Source organism: Misgurnus anguillicaudatus, chromosome 4 (assembly GCF_027580225.2).
Source record: "Misgurnus anguillicaudatus chromosome 4, ASM2758022v2, whole genome shotgun sequence".
Taxonomy (NCBI): Eukaryota; Metazoa; Chordata; class Actinopteri; order Cypriniformes; family Cobitidae; genus Misgurnus; species Misgurnus anguillicaudatus.
In genome coordinates this window covers 17,407,138-17,430,337 of record NC_073340.2, presented here as the reverse complement: position 1 = coordinate 17,430,337, position 23,200 = coordinate 17,407,138, and the positions used below count along the sequence as shown (strand labels likewise).

General features: G+C 36.9%; 1 protein-coding gene across 2 annotated transcripts in view; it reads left to right on the top strand.

Annotated features, from left to right (window-relative positions):
- arhgap17a (Rho GTPase activating protein 17a) overlaps positions 1-23,200 on the top strand; it is a 39,438-nt gene that overhangs the window by 993 nt on the left and 15,245 nt on the right. For both annotated transcript variants that reach the window (XM_073866841.1, XM_073866842.1), the window contains exons 2-9: positions 7,049-7,083; positions 15,856-15,960; positions 16,046-16,124; positions 16,301-16,410; positions 16,544-16,620; positions 17,413-17,530; positions 22,460-22,528; positions 22,664-22,745. In XM_073866841.1, the coding sequence (XP_073722942.1) occupies positions 7,049-7,083; positions 15,856-15,960; positions 16,046-16,124; positions 16,301-16,410; positions 16,544-16,620; positions 17,413-17,530; positions 22,460-22,528; positions 22,664-22,745 (675 nt within the window). The remainder of the gene's footprint in view (positions 1-7,048; positions 7,084-15,855; positions 15,961-16,045; positions 16,125-16,300; positions 16,411-16,543; positions 16,621-17,412; positions 17,531-22,459; positions 22,529-22,663; positions 22,746-23,200) is intronic.

Here is a 23,200-nt window from a genome sequence, read left to right as displayed (position 1 = left end):
TCAGCTGTTTGATCATCAAAACTATTACAAAATTCCTTTATGTAGTGTGTTGGGTTGGGCCTCATCCCAGTAGGATTTATTGGTGTTATATCGGTTCACACCAGCCAGATAACATCCCACTAATACAACCCAAATACATTATCAGCAAAGACAACATTATGGTTTCATTACAACCAACACAATTCCCACTATAACCATTAAATCCATTAGAATGTCTTTGATGACTTCTATTTTTTATTTGGTGACACTACATACATCTATTTCATAATATGCCTTGTTTGTCGGCTATCTAACAGTCTCCTTTGAGCTCATACTTCGTATCCTACATTGAACTGGTATGTGCATACTCATCAATTCTGACTCCTCTGTTGATAAACTGCATTCTTTATACTTCTCAAGCTGTGTACACATGGGCCTTTAAATGCTCACTATGAGGATCAGAATCAAAGGTCTTTCAGGGTGTTAGGGTCCTTTTTTAAGCCAGTCTGGTTATCTTAAGTCTTCTCCATTTTATATTCAAATGAATCTGCATGAGTTTCTTTTTTTCTGTTGACTCAAAATGAAGATATTTTGATAAATATAGATAAGCACACAGTTGGTGGTACCTATTGACTTCAATGGAATTTGTTTTTCCTACTATGGAACCGTCAACTGTGCGACTAACATCATTTATTAAAATATCTTCTTTTGTGTTCAACAGTGGAAAGAAACTCATACAGGTTTAAAACAACATGAGTAGGTAAAATATCCCTTTACAGAATGGCTGAATAGGGAACATCCACCATTATGTTACTCCGTAATCTAGGAATTTCCTTTAGCAGTCATTCTCCAATAAATATTTTAATGCACCTTTCTTGTTTTTAGTCACTGTGGCACATTTGGGTGGGTGGATATACCTCCCTAGAAGCTTTACCTGGTGGTTAACCTGACCTTTAGCATCCATGTTCACAGCCTCATTCCCTTTAAAAGTCTGTAATTCGATCAGCCACCAGAGGCTTTTGGCTAACTTGGTGACAATAGGACAGTATGCGGTGCGAAATGCTACGCTGTTCACAATGAGGTTAACTGTGGCGTTTCCTATTTCATTTCAAAAGGTGATTTATAATTTTGTTGCAAAGTTTGGAATGCCAGGAAGTTTGCAACCCCCTCAATGTTGAAGTGACTCATAAAATTACTGTCTGCGGTTAAGGGGGGTGTATGTTTTATCACCATAATGCAGTCTAGTGTGTTTTTACAAAATGTGAGGTGACAGATTACATCTATGACATTATAATCACAGATTTCGCAATTATTTTAGTTTAATATCCATCTTAAAGGACAAGTTCGGTATTTTACACTTAAAGCCCTGTTTTCAGATTGTTTAAGATGAAATAGAACGGTTTTGACTGAAATTTGCGGCTGCCCCGAGAATTTTTGGGTGTTTGTGTTTCAGCTCCTACCTTTAAAATGGGTCTAATGGTGCACTGGAACAATCCTTTCTAAAATGCATTAAACTTTCGTTTACAAAGACGTGAAACTTATCGAGTGGTCAGGGGTGTTCAATGATATGCTCACACAAAAATCGCGTTAAAAGATGCTTTCCAACAGCTGTTTTAGCATTCGTTGTTAACTTGTGGACCTATTTTTCCAAACGCCCCACACCCGTACATTCTTCCGCTTAGAGCTTGAATAATAGACACTCCAGCCCAGTTGGTGGCGCTAATCCGCCATTGCCAATTGCAAGAATATAAACAAAGTTCTCGGCGCGGAGTAATACCGTACCTCACAGCACAACTAATACAAGTCAATGGAGTTGGCAAAAACTCCTGTTGGAATGCGTATTTTGCAGCGATTTTTGTGTGAGCATACCAGTGAACACCCCTGACCACTCGGTGAGTTTCACGTCTTTGTAAACGAAAGTTTAATGCATTTTAGGAAGGATTGTTCCAGTGCACCATTAAACCCATTGTAAAGGTAGGAGCTGAAACAGAAACACCCAAAAATTCTCTGGGCAGCCGCATATGTCGAAATTTCAGTCAAAACCGTTCTATTTCATCATAAACAATCTGAAAACAGGGCTTTAAGTGTAAAATACCGAACTTGTCCTTTAAAGTAGGACATTGCAGTGTCCTATTCATTTAAGGGGCAGTCATTGACACCATACCCCCCCCAAAAAAAAATAATCTTCATAACTTTGTGATGTCAGTGGCTCACATATTCATTCACAGATGTCATGGGCTAAAAGAGCTGTTAACAAAGGATTTTGACCTTGCATTGTAAAGCTTGCTCCAGCTTTGCAGTTTTTGTTTTGTTGACAGTGCATAAACCGTAAGGTAGTGTGATTTGCAAAAATAAAATGCATTTGCATTTCTTAAACCATATAAAAAACCTAAAAGGCCGTTGTTTTAATTACCTTCTGTGAATCTTTGGATTCAGAACATTAAGCACAAATCATTTACATGGAGCTATATTCATCTGGAATTCTCATCTCTTCCTGAATTTATTTTACGAACAATAAATTACTTAAGTGTGATGCAGAAAGCAGACTTGAATTCGTTGAGGGTGGGACGTAGGGGGACTGGGGGGTAAGGAGGTTAGATGAGGGATTCCATGGTTCCTGTGATTGTGAAGAGGCAGTACACTGTGTTCGGCATTCAGTCCCTCAGAGGAAATCTCTTCTTATTCCTTTTTAAACAGGAAGTTGTACTGAGGAAGTTTCATTTCTATGAATGAAATCAAAGAATCAACTCCAAGGCAGATGCAGAGATGATCTGGGCTGGTTTTGCTTTTAAAACATGCATGTCTTTCTGTGGAAGGTGACCTAAACGTTTGCGTGTAGCGTGTGTTACTTCGCATTTTATCAAGGTTACAACCACCTGTCAATTTGCTGTTGATGCAGAACTATTGTCAGATCACTGCAGAGGATTTTCAATGGCCAGTGACCAATGTTTGTTTTGACAAACTTACCCAAATTGCAACAAGTCTGCATTTGGTTGAAATTAAATAATCTTAAAACATCCTTTCAAATAAATGTCTGGTTTAATAAATTGATACAGAAAACAAGCAGTCAATAGGTCAAAAAAGATTATTATCATAGCCATATCTATACTTACCTCTGGATAATTTCAGAGATTATTTCAAACCAGTGTATTGTCGCTGTGATATTTGATTTTTTTATCCCTCAGGGTGTGAAACTTAATTCCAAAAGCATTCACTCTAATGCTGGTTATTTTCAACCTAGCATTGGGTCAACATTGGTCAAAACCAGTTGTTGGGTTGAATTTACAATTTGCAATTGGTTAAAACAACCAGCATTTTGGGTTGACACATCCCAGCAGGTTCAATTTAGCGGGCTGGGTTTGTCCCTTTTTTGACCAAGTGCTGCATTGAAAATAACGCATAGTTAATCCAAATATGAATATTGTCTCATAATTTACTAATCCTTATGTCATCCCAAATAAGACAGCATGTTCATAATGTAAAATCTTAGTGGTTCTTGCATGTAATAAAACATATGACAGATTTTGTATTATTGATGTGCTGCCATATATTTGAACTTATCACACTGATACGTTTTTTCCAAACGTACATATCATTTCTCATCTCACTGGAGTTGGATTGCAGATGGATGTATGTGCTGTTTGAAGATTTGCCCTTTCGAGTCCCATATAAACATGACACGCATATAAAGTATAATGTAAACTTATTTGTTATAAAATGTTTTAGTTTGTGTTCAGAATGAAAGGAATAATACATCTGGGATGACATGAGGGTAAATAAATAATGACAGAATTTTCATATTTGGATGAACAAAACTATTTAAGGTCAGTTTTTATATGTAATCCCAAGGGCTTTGGTAAGATACACTCTCAAGACACTTAGGGTCAGATTTACTAAACGGGGCAAATTAGCATAAGATCGCAATTCCAAAAAAGCGCAGATGGGAGGGATAATATCTGTGGGTTATTTACTAAAAAGGCGCAACAAATAACACGGATGCAACAGCTGATTTACATAATGACCAACGCAATCTAATGAGAGCAGCGCAAATTAATTCAGAGTCGCAAATAAGCAGAGCTGATGATGTTCAGGTGCAGGTGATCTACTATCGCCTGATGCGCTTGAGTTCAGCACCACGGACATTAGGGGTGGGAATCTCTATGCACCTCACGATTCGATTTGATTACGATTCAGAGGGCGGTGATGTGATACTAAAAACGATTAACGTTTATCGATTATCTAAATCTTTTTTTTATCTGACTATAGATACTTTGCTTTAAAAGTACCAAGTAATGACCCATAAAGAATTTACGTCCAATATATTTTATTAACATAGCAAAGAACCAACAGCAATATAAATGTATGTCTGAACTAGCAGACCTCCTCTGGGTGGAAAGTGTAATATGTATCTCATGTTTGTCGTGTTTTCGAAATATTTTAGTTTAGTTTGACAAATTGCATCGGATTGCATCTCTGTCTTTTATGTGCACACCACAGACTGTCCGGACACTGCACTTCCGTTCCTGTTCAGAGTTCCACCTTTTGCGTTCTGTCAATATTACTTTATTATCATTTTTTTTAAAGAAAATCGATTTTTAACATTTGTGAATCGATTCAGAATCGTCCACGTCCTGCATCGCGATGCATCTAAGAATCGTTTTTTTCCCCCACCTCTAACGGACATTTCAGCTGAAAATTTGGGGTGTAAAATCCCAGCTAACAAAGCCATTTTAAACTGAAATTAACTGGATGACAAGACGTTTTGAAACACCTGGGGTCTCATTTGTAAAACTGCGTAGGACCTTTACTAAAAGTCTACGTACGCACAAAAGCCGAAAATAGCATACGGCTAGCAATATTTTTTTGAATAATATGCTATGTTCCTCTGGCATTCCAAATTTGCTGTTACGTGTTGAACAATCCTCTGCCTTGTACCATGCACTCTGTGATTATCCTTTATCAGGAACAATTGCAGCCATTTTAAGCGCAAAATGATTTAAGACATTCTTTTTTGTCATTAAGTAATGGCGCAAATACCAGTAATATAATCTCCTCCCATAAATTTTGCATCTGAAAGGGAAACCCCTAAAAATGCATATGCAATAAGGTCAGTCGCAAAAATAACTAGACCACACTTTTCAGTGCTAATTATCCACTGCGCGTCTTTAGTAAATCCCGACAGCCGTTATTTAAGGCCAAAATTATGGTTTGTGCTGGCGCAAGCTGTTAGTGAATCTGGCCCATATAGTTCTTCTGTTTGAAATGATTTCAGTCTTGTAGACCTTTTTTCATGTCTTCCTTTGTTAATTAAAAGCAGCTGTTCTCCACTGTCACGAGGTTACAATTGTGTAGTTTTGGCAGAGGGAGGAACTGGGGCTGAGATTTGTGGGTAACATGGCAGACAAAAGAATAAAAGTACAGAAGATTCCTGAGCTTTGACGGATCATTTATTTCTTATTAAAACCCAATATTATGCCCCATAACCAAATTAGCCACACTTCAAATGTTGATAATCTTTGCATGATAAGCCTACAATAATTGCAATGGGAATCACCTTTGATGACTATGAGCTGATTCAAGACCGTAATTCACTGTTAGTCAGCAATAGAGATATGGCAGTGTTTAAAACAACTAAAAACACACCTGTTCACATTCACTTGACCAACCTCTGACTTTCAGCTGTCCAGTGTCTTAACTTTGTTTTTTTAAGTCTATAAATAAAGTACAAAGTGTATACTATAATATATACAAAGTGTATATGAGGAGTTCAGATGCAAAACCCTGTAAGTGCCTGTATTTTTTTGTATCAGGCTCTTATGTGTAGGTTCAGTTATTTTACTTTAATGGTAATCTTGTGTGGTTCAGTTTCTTTATTTTTACACAAAGAAATTATATTTTCTTTAGTGTTCAACAGAATAAAGCAACTCGCAGGTTTAGAACAACACGAGGGTGCGTAAATGATTACAGAATGTTCATTTTTGGGTGAACTATCACTTTAAGGTGCAAGTATTTAATACTCTAGGTATGACAGACAAGCTGAGACTAGTGTGTTTATACATGACATCCTTCACGCATTTGGGTTTTACGGTTGCCACAACAGAAGGTAACTGCGATAGTAGACAGAGACCCACCTTGCTACACTGAGGAAACAATTTTTCCTATTGCCTCGGCATTTTATTTTATTAGCCTTTATGTTGACATGTGCTTAATGGTTCATAAATATGACAAAATCTACCTGTTCCCATCGTTCTGGCTGCATACTTCAACATCTTAAACCAGCCCACTGTGGTTAGCTGGTGTTTTAAACCTGGTTAGGTTGGTCTGTTCTGCTGGTTTACAAAGGCACCTGTCTGCTGGTTTGCTGAGAGACCCACCTCAAGCTGTTTTTCAACTAGTTAAGCATAGTGAAATCCTTCATTCTTACAGTAGCTAAGACATTAGGTAAACAACAATTGCGTAGGAGTAAAAAACTTATTTAGGACAGCAAATTTAATGTAAGGTCACAAAACCTGTCTTTGAGTTATTGTTCTGAAATAGCAGTGTGTCAGATTTGTAATGTGCAGGAACTTGGGTTGGCGTTGTTCTTTTACATTCTCCAAGTTTCAGATAGACGGCACATAATCCAGTGCCATGGTCAAAGCCCTCTATAGTTTACTATTAATAGGGCCTTAACTATTTGTTCACAGTACTGACAGTAAGCTGCTAAAATTCCCTGGGAAAGTAAATACCTATCACTCCCATTTCAGACAGCTGGTTGGACAAACTGTCAGCTGTTGAATACTCCCAGACTTAACCATTACTGGGGTTAACATGATTTTACCCTTATTTATGACCATTTTTAATAACACAAAGTTATTCCTAACCAGGCTTTCATGTAGCCTAATCAAGCCAGCAACAGCCATCATGGTTTTAATTTCCATGAAATGCATGTACTGATAAAGCCTAAATGTACGTTACATACGTTTTAGTGTAAAGCATCTGCCAAATGCATAATTATAAAGGTTTAGTATGCAGTGTGTATTAAACAATGGGTTTTATATCTATTGCTGTATTGTTTTTTACAGAGCAGAGAAAACTGAAGTCCTCAGTGATGACCTGTTACAGGTGAGTGTTTTCTCTTTTTTTATCTCGGTCTTCAGTGATAGTTGCTCTGTTTTTTGGCTCTAGTCCATCTTCCTTTAAATGGTGGGAAACTAATGAGTCACTGAGTGAGTAGAGAAAGGTGAAGTCATCGATGTTAAGCAAATAAATTCGAGGTAATTTATTTTTCTTCACATTAGACTGAATGTTCTGTTATATGAATAGGCACACTGAAAATTACTTGCGTCACACTCACATACTCCAACTGAGCTTTTGCTTTTGACCTGTTTGTGTGAAATTGTCCCGCCTTGAAATAGTGGAAGTTTTGTAGACGAGTGAAATTGAAAAAAATTGTTGCCATGGAAATTGTACAAGAAATAAGGGAGCTAATCAGAGATAATACTGTTTGAAATGCACATTCAATTTTTTTAAAGAGCCAGTATTATCCAAAGCATGATTTTACTTTTCTTTTGGTGTGCAAGTGTATGTTAGTACATGTTAACCATATGCATAGCTACAAATCCCAAAGTATACAATGATGCGAGTTATTGTCTCCAACTTAAATCTGTTTTCTTGGACTACAATGAATGCAAGGCTGGTAGACAACAGTTTATTTTCACAGCCAATTGACGTGGACTCGATTACATTATTATACAGCCTGTAAGTCGCCTATGTTTTCATATTTAAAGGGAACATAATGAAAATCTGACTAAGTGCTATAATTGGGTCCCCAGTGCTTTTATCAACCTAGAAAATGTGAAAAAGAACAACCCAGTAACTTAGTTTTGGTAAACTATTCTCCGCAAGCTTCTGAAAAAAAATGGGTCATTGAAATTTGGTTCCCCTTGTGATGTCAGAAGGTGATAAAACTGCCCCTTCAAGGATAAATCCTTTTCTTAAAAATAATCCAGAAGATTTACTCACCACCATGTCATTCAAAATGTTGATGTCTTTCTTTGTTCAGTCGAGAAGAAATTATGTTTTTGAGGAAAACATTCCAGGATTTTTCTAATTTTAATGAACCCCAACACTTAACAGTTTTAATGCAGTTTAAAATTGCAGTTTCAAAGGACTCTACATGATCCCAAACGAGGCATAAGGGTCTTATCTAGTGAAACGATTGGCATTTTTGGCAAGAAAAATAAAAAATACGCACTTTTAAACCACAACTTCTCTTCTTCCTCTGGCTGTGTGACGCGCCAGCGCAACCTCACGTAATTGCGTAATGACATCGTAAGGTCACGTGTTCAGTGTTGGGCAAGTTACTTCCAAAGTGTAATACATTATATATTACAAATTACTGTCATTTGAAAGTAATTAGTTACATTACAATATTACTGTCTCTGAACTGTAATGAGTTACACTACTTTTGCATTACTTTTGAGTTACTTTCATCAAAAGAACAGAAGTATGACTAGGCATTATAAAATGTTAAAAAGTAGTTTGTTGCTGCTTATAAATCTAGAAGTTATGTGTTGGCCCTCGAGCTTTGAATAGGCAAAGTGAAGATTTATGGCAAAATACAGTAACAATCACTGTCAGAATCAAAAACATAGACAAATGATCTGGTAAAAGTCTGGTAAATTATGGTACACACATACTAAACACAATAGAGCCCACTATAATGCAACCTATAGCCTAATAACATGGCAAGACACGCAACCTCTTTTCATTTCTATTCTTAAGTGATCACTCTTAATTCAGATTCACAGCACAAACCTGGCATGCACTGGATTGACACAACTTATCAAAAAGTGCTATTGGAGGAATACAGCTCATTTCAGTACAATATAAGGATAACATGAAGGCTAACACATAATTGCTTAATAAAACACAGACAAACAGAGGAACACTGCTTTTGCCAAACAATGAATATAGGCTCCCATACAAAGGCTGGTAAAACTTTAAACAGTGATGTTTAAATGTACTAAATTATATTTAGATAACCACGTTTAAGTCTTCACTAATGTTATGTTGTAGTTTAGGTTGCTGTTTGTAATAAAACTGTAGATAGCATAGGAATAGCCTAGCACTGTAATCATAGCAAAGCTTACCTTGTCATTGCTGGTGTGATATGGATTTTACTGGCAACATTTGTAAAGTCTCTTTACTTCTGAGGTTCAAGCAGCACAGGAGACCGATAGAAACTTTCTGTTGCTTTTACTTAGTGCTCTTATTCGCAAAAGTATGCGTTTGCGGCGCTACCGGACCTGATTGCGACCACTTTAGTCAATGCTTACGGCCGCGGACTTCCACATGTCTATATTTGACGCGCACCGCGTCCAAATCGCATTTCAAATACAAAGTTAAAGTAAAAATTAACATGTTGCATACAGCACGTGGAAACAGACATACGCTGCGTCTCAAACCGCCTACTTCCATACTATATAGTAGGCAAAGAGTACGAGAAGTAGTGATTTTCGCCCACTATATAGTATAGAAGTATGCGGTTTGGGACGCAGCCATAACTATTACACGCAGCTTTTTCATGTGTGGATGCTGGTCGCGCGCATTGGTCAAAAATAAAAAAATTAAAATAACAGTCTAATTTTGAAATGCATTGTTGTAACGCGCTCGTTACTAAGACTGTAACGAGTAAAATATTACCAAAATTTTATTAGTAATGCGTTATATTACTGCGTTACAGCAAAAACTAATATATTACAGTAATATATTATATTTTGTAATGCGTTACTCCCAACACTGCACGTGTTATATATATGAAACGCACATTTGCGGACCATTTTAAACAATAAACTGACACAAAGACATTAATTATCATTCGACATTCAACAACGTCAGAACGGTCCTCTTTCTCCACACTTGGAAACACTGGGGCGTAGTTTCACATACGTCATCTGTGACCTCGCACTATTCAGAATGATGAGCTTTGCACCTAATTGACGCATTTTAGGGAGGCAGGGCATAGAGGAGCAACAATAATAATTTACGCTATTTGGAAAATATGTTTTGAACCATAAACCCTGTGAACACATACACATTGCATTACACCAAATTCACAAAATAATGTAATAGGGTCTCTTTAATCTTATAATGCAGGAGCAGTGCTTTGTCTACTAGCATTTTTGACAGCTTTTTTTGCCTGACTGTGTCTAAAATTATCCAAGAGTTATTTGGTCATATCAAGGAAGAATCATGTTGACATCCCCTTTGGCACCCACCCATCGCCCCATTCTCAGCTGTCTGGACACACGTGTTTCACTGGTTCCTCAAAGCTACTACAAACCCTCATGGTCAGATGTGAGCTGTCTTACTCACAGATGCATTCTGGGATGTCTTGGACCAACCTGTGGGACTTGACCCAAGCATTTGAGTCTCAGTAGTGACATACCTCCAATTACATCCAAGTCTACCTAATCGCTAATATAGACATGACTGCAGTTTTTATGGCAATGACTCGGCATTGTACTGGTGTTTCCCCATTCTCTGAACACATTATAATAAATTTTATCAAAAAAAAACTAAAAAATAACTACAGCTTATTGTTAGTGAATGTTTAGTCTGTCGTTGACCTGCCAAATTTTAGTCTGTGATGGCAACAAGGCAAACATTTAAAGACCTCTCGCAGCAGAGGATCCAAACAACTCCCTTCGAACAGGATCTCCCTCAGCAAAAAAAGAGCCGACAATAACAGTCAGTGATTCCCCTTGTTCCCGTGCCAGGTGGCAGAGCTCTCCGCTTTCCCATGCAGGAGACGCCTGAGCGGAATGTACGCATGACCCAGCTGTGCTGGGACCGCTGCGGGGTGACGCTATGACGTAAAGGAGTCAGAGAAGTGTGAGGAGGTGGTTATCTGTGGCATTCCTAAACTGGGCTGTTTTTGGAATACGAGTCATTTTTATTTGCCTGTCATCCTGATCTCTCTTCTGTTCCCCACTGTTTGTTCAGACATAGCGCTCTGTTCACACAGTTTTAGAACGGCATTCCTTTCATGTTTGTTGTTAGTGCTGACTTGTATTAAAGGGAGACGCCCAATACTTCCATAAACAAAATTACACATTGTTTTAAAAGGCTTAGACGGTGATCCTCGCCTTTGATAAAACATTTAAGACCTTTTATTAGAGGTAAAGTAAATCATAAAATAAATGTAATAGACACTTTGTTTCTTTGAAATAAAACAGAATAGTGCACTCTGATCATTTCCTGTTTTCAGATGTTGTCCTTTAAAGCCAGGCCCTGTTCATGCCAAGAATGATATTTGTTAAGTAAACTATAGATGGTTTTATTGGATGCATGAACGTTGTTGTGGTTACGTGCCTGTCCCGAAGTTAACTTCCGGTCTGGGCCTGTTTATCGGTCTGGCTAGTGACTAAACTGACCTCTGGAACAAATAACTTGTGGAAAATAAAAAAGTTTCGGTTTCCAAGACACAAGGGGAGACAGTGAGCGTGGATCACCATTGTGCGGATTTGGCAGCCAGGCAAGAATTTAACAATCTGTAGCTAACATTGTTATTGATTGTATGCGTAAGTCTACCCAAATTTAAATTTAGGCTGCAAAAGCTGTTTGTTTATGTTGTTGACACTGAAACCATAACGATAACCATTTCACATATTTAGCGTAAAATATAACTATTTTAACATTGACACCAATCGAAGATAAGTTATTTTTATTCTACACCCTCGTTGCAGTTTGTCATTTTAAATGCATGATGAGCCCTTTAAAGTTGCAATGAAATGGAAATGAAAAACTGTTTGTTTTGGAATATTTGGTATAATTTATAAATATATCTGTGAGCTTTATTATTTAAAAAAAATCATGTGCCCTCATAATCTTGAATCAAAAACGCAAATCTTCTCCTCTCCTGGAAATTTTCTCTCTTTACTATATGGTATATGGCTGATATAAACTTGCACGGGTTCGGGGCTTTCCATTTTTGACCACAGGCGCAGTTTGAACTTTATCATTCTGTTTTGTTGTGAAATCTGCTAATCTCTTAAAGTTCCTGTGAAGCCAGATATTAAATGTGTTTTGAGTTTGTCACACCAAAGAAAAGTGTTATTAAAGCGGTCAAAATTTAGTTGGTGTGTAAGGTTGCTGTTGGAGCATAAATAATGCCTGCAAAATTATAAAGCTCAAAGTTCAATGCCAAGCGATATATTTTCTTTAACAGAATTTGCTTTTCTAGGACCTCAGAGAACGGCCGGTTTGGACTACAGCCCTCTACTTCCCAAATATTTGACGTCAATATAAGAGTTTTTAACTAACCTCTACTCACAGGAATACGTCAGTCGCTAGCTAAGCCAAGCTGTTGTCGAATCGAGACACATTAAACCAGCAACACAATCAGAACTCATTACGTATTTCTGAAGGAGGGACCTCAGAACCAAATTTAAAAGCTGGAAAATGCAAGTAAATAAAACAAGTTATTAAAATCTTGGAAAAATAGACCGCATTCTCTGCTCTTAAGTGCTGGGGTCGTGTCCGCAGTAGGGCTGTAACGATTAATCGTCTGTCCCATTAAAAATGCCTGTCTGTTTCGTGCACAGCATGTGCGTGTACTACGGCATTTGGTCAGTAGGAAGTCCTTATCAATCTAAAATCATTATGAGTCGGAGTCGTTTAAAAGGTGCATTTAAAAAAGCAACACTCGTTAAACAAAAATAATATAAACTATTCTTTATTATCATGAAAATACCTGAAACAATTTGAAGAACAGCGATATGAATATTCCTAGAGACATTTCCTGTAATAGCGTTTGTAATGCTACTTCTTCTGTGGCACAAAAGGAGTTTCTGCACAAGAGCGCCCCCTAGCTTTGGGATGTGCCGGGATTTCACCATAATTCATTTAAATTCATTCATAGAGAAAACGCGCGCATTTGCATGATTAATCGTTACAGCCCTAGTCCGTAATATTCACTAAAACCAGGCCCACTCGTGGGAAAGCTGCCATTTCTTTCAACTTTAAATACAGCTACAACCTGAATGGATGCTTGCAATTGTGTAAGAGTAAGTGCAGCACTGTAAAAACACTGCTCAAATAATCCTGAACACAGAAATGGTGAAAAACTGTTTAACAATTTAACTCTGCGAATCAGTTTTACATACTTTACAGTCTTTTTGGTGTGTTTCAGCAATACATTTATAATGTGTTTAGAAACCATTTTCAAGATTGACTTTAAGTTGGCAACAATTTTGAAGTTTTATTTTTATAGCTCTCGTTATTGTCCTGGGTGCTTTGTTTTTAAAAACCCTTACAACAATAACATTTTCCAAAGCACTCCCATGTGGGGCATAAAAATGACTTTAATAAATTGAGCTAAAACATAAATCATAAAAATGTTTGATCAATAGACGGTTTCAGCAGTAACGACAACAAAGGCTTTTGTAGAACAAACATAACTTCCAGTAAACTTATGCAAAGAATCAATAAAAATTGAGTCATTTAACTTTAATTTATTTCTAAAAAGCAGGAAAAAGAAATAAACAAGTAGATTACCTTCAAATTAGGGGTGGGCCAATCCAATATCGATATTAGTCCGATATTGGCGAAAATGGTACCAACATGAACCTTAATTATCATGGCAACTTGCAATATGCACAAAGTTGCACTTTAAATTGTCCAAAGTTTCACCTTAAAGGAATATTCCATTTTCTTAAAAGAAAAATCCAGATAATTTACTCACCACCATGTCATCCAAAATGTTGATGTCTTTCTTTGTTCAGTCCAGAAGAAATTATGTTTTTTGAGGAAAACATTGCAGGATTTTTCTCATTTTAATGGACTTTAATAGAGCCCAACATTTTAATACTTAACTCAACACTTAACTAACAGTAGTTTCAACGGAGTTTCAGATGACTATAAACGATCCTAAACGAGGCATAAGGGTCTTATCTAGTGAAACGATTGTCATTTTTGACAAGAAAAATAAAAAATATCCACTTTTAAACCACAACTTCTCATCTAAATCCGGTCGTGATGCGTCAGCGTGACCTCACGCAATACGTCAAGAGGTCACAGAGGACGAACGCGAAACTTCGCCCGAGTGTTTACAAGTGTTGAGAAAGAGGACCGTTCCTACATTGTTGTATGTCAACTGATACTAATTAATGTCTTTGTGTCAGTTTATTGTTTACAATGGTCCGCAAATGTGTGTTTTATATATGTAACAGGTGACCTCCCTACATCACTACGCATTTACATTAGGTCGCACTGGACTGGACCTAGACGAAAAGTTGTGGTTTAAAAGTACATATTTTTTATTTTTTATTGTCAAAAATCACAATCGTTTCGCTAGATAAGACCCTAATGCCTCGTTTGGGATTGTTTATAGACCTTTGAAACTCCGTTGAAAAAAATGTTAAGTGTTAAGTTAAGTATTAAATGTTGGGCTTTACTAAAGTCCACCAAAATGAGAAAAATCCTGCAATGTTTTCCTCAAAAAACACAACTTCCTCTGGACCGAACAAAGAAAGACATCAACATTTTGGATGACACATGGTGGTGAGTAAATTATCTGGATTTTTCTTTTAAGAAAATGTAATATTCCTTTAAATTTCATTTTGAATTTTTGTGCTGACTAATTAAAAGTCTATTTGAAACATTTAAATAAAAATGAAGCAGCAGTGTGCAAAATGTTTCAATGACTCATGAATTTGCACAGTCATTTGTTGCACAGTAAAACATTTGAGTTCTGTAGCTCTGTTTAAGCAAGATGCTTTTTGTATGGCTAACAAATTTGTTACTTGCAGCTTAATTGATTAAAAGGGCAATAGAGATGATATTGGTTCGGTATCAGTATCGACAGATACTCCAGGTTGTGGTATCGAACAAACAGAGACCAGAAGTCCTAAGACGTTGTAACCGCAACCGCCATACATCTAACAAAAGCATCTATACTGTACGTTTCAGCTTGACACCGCCTTTTTCAGGATACAGTTCAGGATTTATTTCTCACAAGTATTTTTTAACTATTTGCAACCAATAAAACATCAAAAACAGCTGTTAGCTAGTGGGAGTGCCAACACATTTTAGTTGTTGGCACCCATTGCTGCTGATGATCAACTTTTAGTTTGACTGACATGGGAAAATAATACCATCTGAATTTATTTGTTTGCGTGTAATAAAATCTGTCATAAAATTTATAATTGAATTGCTTGTGTGTATTTACTGCAGTCGGTACTATAATCTTTTTATTCTGTTGTATTTGTTATATTCATGTTTATATTAGGAGTTTCCTCCTAACTTTCTCAACTTTCTTTCTATAACATATTAAATAAGCAGAGTAGAATTTGCAAGTTTATTTTAACTAACATTTTTAATTAAATTTTAATGAATTTTATTCAAATGCATTTGAATGTATCATGCTCCCATCTTCTTTTATTATGTCGTATCACCAGCCTTTATCACGCAACAGAAATATCCTGTGAATGTCTGGTCTGCTTCTGTACATCTTATTCATGACATTTCCCAGTGCAGCAGTACTCACTCAACTAGTAAACATTGTTCGGGCAGTGTAACATCGTTTACGTGCCTTCACTAGGAGTGGGGTAATAAATCATGCTTACCACACCCCCCAGGACCAGGACCATTTTTTCATGTTTTGGTATTATCATCACCTGTTGATTGAAACAGGGACACAGGTTGTATAACTGCTACGAGTTAAACCGCTAGTCTAATGCAACACTGAATGTAAAGAATCTGTTTCATGTCACAGAAGTTTCTCATGCTGTGTTACGTAACATGTTAACAGGCTTTAGTCTGCCAGCATGCAAGGTCGAGGCTCAATATGGAGTGCGGGCCTTTATTGACATCATGTTTTGTTTCACACAGATTGAGCGCCGTATGGAGTTGGTGCGGGTCGTTTCGCACAACACACACAAAAAGGTGACCGCGTGTTTGCAGGGGCATATCGGCACAGATGCTGAGAAGAGACATGTAAGGGACGCACAGAATGAGAGCACCACATTGGCTTAAGTTTACGTGTAATGTTGCACGAACCTCCCTTGTGTTTCTGTCGCAGAAAAAGCTTCCGCTGACGGCTCTGTCGCAGGCTATGCAGGACGGTGGGACCCAGTTGGGGGAGGAGTCTCTGATTGGGATAATTAGAAGACATCAGTTTTAAATAGATTTGTGTCGATTTCTACATGCATCTGCATCTTGTTGTATTGAATTATTATAATGGATTAGCTATGATTGTATCATTGAACTTAGTGTATGTGAGTGTGGGTTTCTGTAAAGATTAGATATACGGATGTTCTTTATCTTCCTGGCAGGAAAATGATGGAGATGTGCGGAGATGCAGAGAACAGACTGGCGTCTGAGCTAATGCAACACGAAATGCAGATTGAGAAAGAGATCTTAGACCCACTTAATCAGCTAGCAGAGGTACTGTATGTACAGTAAAAGCATATGGAGATTTTTAGGACACTGGCATAGCCAGAGACAGAATCAACAAGGTGATTTAGCAGCTATATGTCACAGTATTTTTAAATACAAATGTCTCTTATTGTTGTCATAGCTGGACATTCCTAACATCCTGAAACAGAGACGGCAGTTAGCTAAGCTGGTGTTGGACTATGACTCTGCCCGAGCAAGGTAAGGAATCTGTCATATGGTGTTAGATAAGGGTCTGTGTTTGTTTATAACAAAGTAAATAGAGATGCTTCAGGAACTCCTTGTATTATATTGTATCGAACTAAGTGTTTGCATTTTAAGCTTGGTCTATAACATATGCATGTAGGACCATATACATAAAATACGGACAAACTGCCATGAGGTAGAGTTGGATTTACAGTGTCATATACTTTTTAGAGTTTAAGACCTATTAAACATATAGCCAAACTCCCGCTTCTTATACTTAAAGGGACACTCTTTTTTTTGTTAAGCATTTGATTTTTTACCGTTTTAGAATACATTCAGCTGAAGGGTCTGGCGGTACAACTTTTAGCATAGCTTAGCATAATCTATTAAATCTGATTAGACCATTAGCATCGTGCTAATATAAAATAGTCCCCTGCAATTGGTATTGATACCAAGGGGACTATTTTTGGGTGCTGCGTAATATCATCGTGCCTGCTGCAGCCATGGTACAGCAGCAAAGTCCTTGATTATTACTCCAGAATGAGAGTATAGTTCCTAGCCATATCGACCTGGAAAATCGCAACTTTTAATTTTCCGTCGGTCTTCGTACACGATGTAACTACTGAAGAGTCAAGTTTTAAATAGGAAAATGATCGAAACTCTTTGGTTATTTTTGAGCGCGATGGTAATGGTCTAACCAGATTCAATTGTTTTTAAGAGAAAACCACTGTGAACCCACTGTGACACATTAAAGGCCCCTGCATTACATCAATAGACTAGTTTAACAATTGAAACATTTCTCTCTAGGTGGTTGCAGGCGACCAAGTCGATAATCTCAGGAACAAACACACACGCACTGACAGCCAAAGCGGACTTGCTTAAAGAAGAGGTTGATGAGGCAATGAACAAAATGGAGCTGTGTAAGGTAATGTCTACTGTATGTTCTTTAACTGCTGTCTTTAAAGGCGCTCTATGCATTTTCGGCGTTTTTGTCAAACAGCGACCCCTAGAGTCACTGGAGAATACTTGCTCGTAATTTCCCACTCCCACTTTAGTACACCTCCGAAGATAATGACCAGGTAATGTTTCACAATTTCATACAAATATTAGGCTACTGCATAGTCTACTAAACTACAGATGATGGCAATAGGATAATAAGAAGTTTATTCCAAGTGTAGAGTGCATATAATAATAAAGTAGCCTACCACGTTGGCTGGCTTATAACGTTTTTACATGATTGCAGCTAAATCACAAGTAAACAGTATATAGTCTATGTCTACTGTATCATTTCATTTGTGTTCTTTTATTGTAATGTAAACATTACACAATGCCATGACAAAGTTAATTGTGTACGTTGCATTATTTCATAACATTGGTCGTTATAATGTCACTAAACAATATTATTGCTATTTATCATAATAGTTTGCAAATTGTGCATGTTTACACTATTTACAACCTCTAGGCTTATTTATGTCCTGATAATTATGTGAGATATTGACAACTGTCGTCATGATAATCGCATGACATACTACAAGCAAGCGCAACAACATACAACATAGACTGCAAACAAGTTTACAAATAAGAGATTTACTTACTAGTCCATCAACAAGATCGCCAGATCAGCATCCCTCCAGTGCTGTCTGTTAGCTCACGCCAACGAGTAAAAACCTGACCGAGTGGGACTCTTGTCCGGTTCCTAAAGCGGTCAGATTCTCATTTCCTACTCTCTTCCGAACGCGCTTTCTTAACTTTTAAATCGTTTTGCCTCATGTCTCAAATTTGCGCGTGCAGTTGTTGTTATAGGCTTGATCGACTTCATGCGGCGCTGCAAGAACCGACAGCCGGATGACGTCAAAGTGTCATCTCGGATCATTCTCGCGGTACTTTGACGTCATCCGGCGGTCTGTTCTTGCAGTGCCACATAAAGTCGAAGAAGCCTAATGTGTGTGACGTCGTTGCCGTAAAGCAAGCCGTGATTCTCGCGATATTTGTCAGGGGCGGTTCTCTCAAGCTTGCATTGCTGGTTTTGCTAGCGGCGTCCTCCCCGAGCTTCAACAGGACAATGATTCGCCCTACTATGACTTTGTTTACCACCGAAATAACTTTGAAGCTGTTATATTAAGGTAAAATAACTGCATAGTGTGTCTTTAAGTTGCTTAGTCAGGGCCGCTGGAAGTCATTTTGAACAGGGGGTGCTGTGAATTTTTTTTTTTACAAAAAACCTATGAGCCTATAGGCCCATTTAAAATACATTTTAAAAATAAATACATTGAGTTTCACACTACTTTATTGTCATATACACTTTAGTGCACACAGCAGGGTCTGAAACACACAGACATCAGATTAATATAATGCGCTATTAATCAGAAGGAGAAATACTTATAACAATTCCAGGGGAAATTACTTTCGTTACAACTTCAGACATACATTACACATATATATATATAATATATATATATATATATATATATATATATATATATATATATATATATATATATATATATATATATATATATATATATATATATATATATATATATATATATATATATATATATATATATATAATATATTATATATATATAAATAAATATATATATATATATATATATATATATATATATATATATATATATATATATATATATATATATTTATACAACATATAATATTATAACAACATATAATATAAAATAAACTTCAAAATTTTCAATGTTCAGACGAACATATTTTACTTTCGTTTTTAAGTTAGGATCACACGTCGATTAACAGTGGTAAAATATTCTCACAATTACATACCTTATATAGACCTTTTTTTTTTACAAAATAGTACTATCGCTGGCTTTTTTGAACAAAAATAATAACGGGTTTAGTTCTGATATTGTTTACTTTTATAAAGAAATACATGCTGTATAATTACATTGTTAGAATATATTACGCTTTATATAAGGTTTGTACTCTAAAAATACTTTATTTGTTACAAACAAGAGATAAAGAATTTCCAAACGTTCTTATTTCACCATATCCACAGGTAAAGAGTCATTATATACAATAAATTCGTGGGGACGCATTTAAAAATATCTGCATTTGTTTAAAGCAAATCATTTATTTACTTTGCGCCTTCTAACGTCTCATAATCGGTCATTATGTCCAAGAGACTCAATAATAATCTTTTACATTTTAATCCTTTAAAAAGGCGTGTTTGTGATGCTTCGCATCCATGTATGTGATTACAAACGCGCGTTGTCGTCCCGTTAATATGCGCATATCATCAACGCGCTCTTTACTCTAGCAAAAGACACTCGACTCGCGTCGCGCATTGCGCCGGTTGTATAATAAAGTCCAAAGTCTCTTATGATGGGCGAATGCCCAGGGAGTTCAGAATTTCTGTGTGGGCATCCATCAGCCAAAGGTGTGTGAGTCTTTTCTGGGTCCTGGTGAGTGCGTACCCAATACCATGTCTTCAAAAGACGCAAGGCGGAGAAGTGCGCTCGGATGAGAGATGGGTAGGCACAGACAGTAATGAAATTAAAATCCAAAATACACGTAATAAACTACGTGTGTCAAAAATAATTTCCTAAAATATTCATAAGTAATATATAGACGGGGTTGCAGGTTTACAAACATTACAGGGTGCGCGAGCATCCAGGAGGCAGAAATCCCGATTTTGAGCTGATCCGCTACTGCAACAACCTTAATTATTGAAGCGTTCTTTATTGTTTGTATATAAATACAACTTGATTTTAGTTGGAACTGTTTTTCTGTCTTTATTTTTGCAGTGTTACTGTGATACATGTATGAATTATAATGTTGGGCTAACGTAATAGTCGCATTTACTGGTAACATCAGGCACCCAGCACTGACTCTGTTGGTACTATTATCCACACAACAACTCCTTTGCATTTTGACTTAAAGACACAGCTAGCCTACAACACAAGGCACGTCTTTTCTTTCTGCCTCTCGCAACCAGTTAATGACGTCGCCGAGCAACCCATCTAAAAATTTTGAAAAATCTCCCTCTCGCCAACAGGGGGTGCTGCAGCACCCGCAGCACCCCCACTTCCCGCGGCCATGTGCTTAGTTATAGATTTTGCAACCAGCATATAGGTGTATAATGTCCAATCATGTTTAGACTATATTCAAAAGCATCACGTAATTTAAAGTGATGGATTACCTATAAATTACAGTTCAGTCATTGTGTACTTTGGTGTTCTAAAGCTGCATAACGCTTTTTTTGTTGTTGGCGTGATTTGTTGATTTCGCTGTTGTCCACATCATCGCTTCTCAAACTGGGGTTTACAAACCCCTGGTGGTTCACAGGGAAATTGCAGGGTGCTTGTGAGTTGAAAATAATGAATCACAATTAAATCCAAAATGTAAATAAATAATTATAAATAAATAAAACACATAATAAAAACAAAAACATATGCTTTATTTGTGTAATCTGCATTTCATGTGACACAGCACTACACTACAGTATATTAGGAAACAGATACGTTTTATGTATCAATAAAAGAAAATTACCAGATGAAGGTCCAATTACAGGCAATAATAACAAAAACTCGACTCGTAAAACACGACTGATAAAAAAACTGATGAAAAATAAATGTTTTTAAAGTTAAACATGTGAATGTGCCATTAAATTACCGGTATTGTAATATTTTTATTTAAAATCTCAGGGGATACTTTGGTCCATTGAATTATTCGCAAATAATGCACACCCAGGGTGGTAATGCGGCACAACACGAAGTGTAGTTAGGGGCAAATAACACCAAACCCATTTATGTGAATGTGAGGCAAATTTTATAGCGCTTTGGATGGCCATAGGTCTGTTAAAAGCGCTATATAAATGCAGTCCATACATTTATGGCAGTTGCAGGCGCCTTTTTTTAATGATTTGCTATGGGCAGTGAGCATTATGCTCACTGTTTATCCCCCTTCCACAGCACGCGTTTTTGACCGCGTTTTGAATGACAATAAAGATTGATTTTTAACCTTTGGGCGAACTGTCCCTTTTAAAGCTTTCAAATAAAATCTTCAAAATCTGTCAAATTAAAAGACTAAGACCAGACATCAATCTGCTTATTGTGAAGTTCATTAGACATTCTCCAGTGAAAAGTTGCTGCTTTGGCAGTACTAAAGCTTAAAAGGCTTTCAGTAAATCCTGTAAAGACTTCAATTTGATTCAAAACAAAGCAGTCAAGAAGAAACCAAGCTTGCACAGCAAAACCATTCAGCTGCTAGTCTGGCAGATGATGAATGATTCATGATACACTGGTTGTCATAGCAGGCAAAATTTGACCTATTATCAGGGTTAAATAATTGGAGAGAAGAAATTAGGGAGATGTGGAAAAGTGATCCCACGTTACCCACTACAGTATCAAGGCTATGTGTGTGTGTTCCCGTAACTTAAAGGAACAGTATGTAGGATTGTGGCCAAAACTGGTATTGCAATCACAAACCTTGTGGCTAAAACTGGTACTGCAATAACACAACTGGTGGCCAATACACGAAATGACAACATAAACATCAGTTGAGGGCTGCAACTCCACTTTTTAAATGACAATACCCTGGCCGGTCCACTGTTGTCAGTGATATAAGTGTTTGAAATGAAAATGATTTCTTAATGTCTAGTAACATATCAGGGCCATTTTATGATTAATTGATATAAATTTCTTACATACTGTTCCTTTAACTGGTAGAGCATGGTGCTAACCCCAATGTCATGGGTTTGATCCTCAGAGACTGTATGCACTAATTAAACAACAACTTCAATCTTATAGCCACATTTCAATTCAATCAAACCAATAGTTTTGCATCAATATGAACCAAATGTGTGGTTTTCTTTCAGGATCAGCTTTCAGCTGACATGTACAATTTCTTCTCAAAGGAAGCAGACTATGCCCGCTATTATGTAATGGTGAGAACCTTTTGTATTGTATGTGTTCAATAACTCAGACAGTTGCTATGTTTATTCTTGTTCATTTCCTTGTTTGTTCTGCCTATTGTTTATTATCCCATGTGTCTCCTAACTCAATGTGTGTTCTGTTCTCAGTTATTAGAGGCACAAGCGGATTACCATCGAAAATCTCTCACCTTGCTAGAAAGCGCCCTGCCAGCCATTCAAGCTCAACAAGGTGACGGCTCAGTTTTATTGCTGTGTAATTGAAATGACTATGAATGAAACCTGCAGTAGGGGACTTTATGAACACTGTCACTGTTGCGTTCAAAGGACAAACCAAAACAGCAAAGCTTTTCTGTTACTCCCAGAATGAAAATTCTGTCATTTATTCACCCTATTCAAGTTGTTTCATACTTGTGTCAATTTCTTTGTTCTGCTAAACACAAATTTAGATATTTTAAAGAATGTTTGTAAGCAGATCTGGGGCGTCATTGACTTCTATAATAGGAAAAATTATACTAGTGAATGGTGCCCCCATTTTTTCTAAAATACCTTTATTTGTGTTCAGTAGAACAAAGAAATGTATAAAGGCTGAGTTGGTTACTAACTTGAGGGTGAGAAAATGATTCCAATGATTTTTGGGTAAACTATCCCTTTAAGACCACTTAATTGGTTTCACTTTAGTTTGTG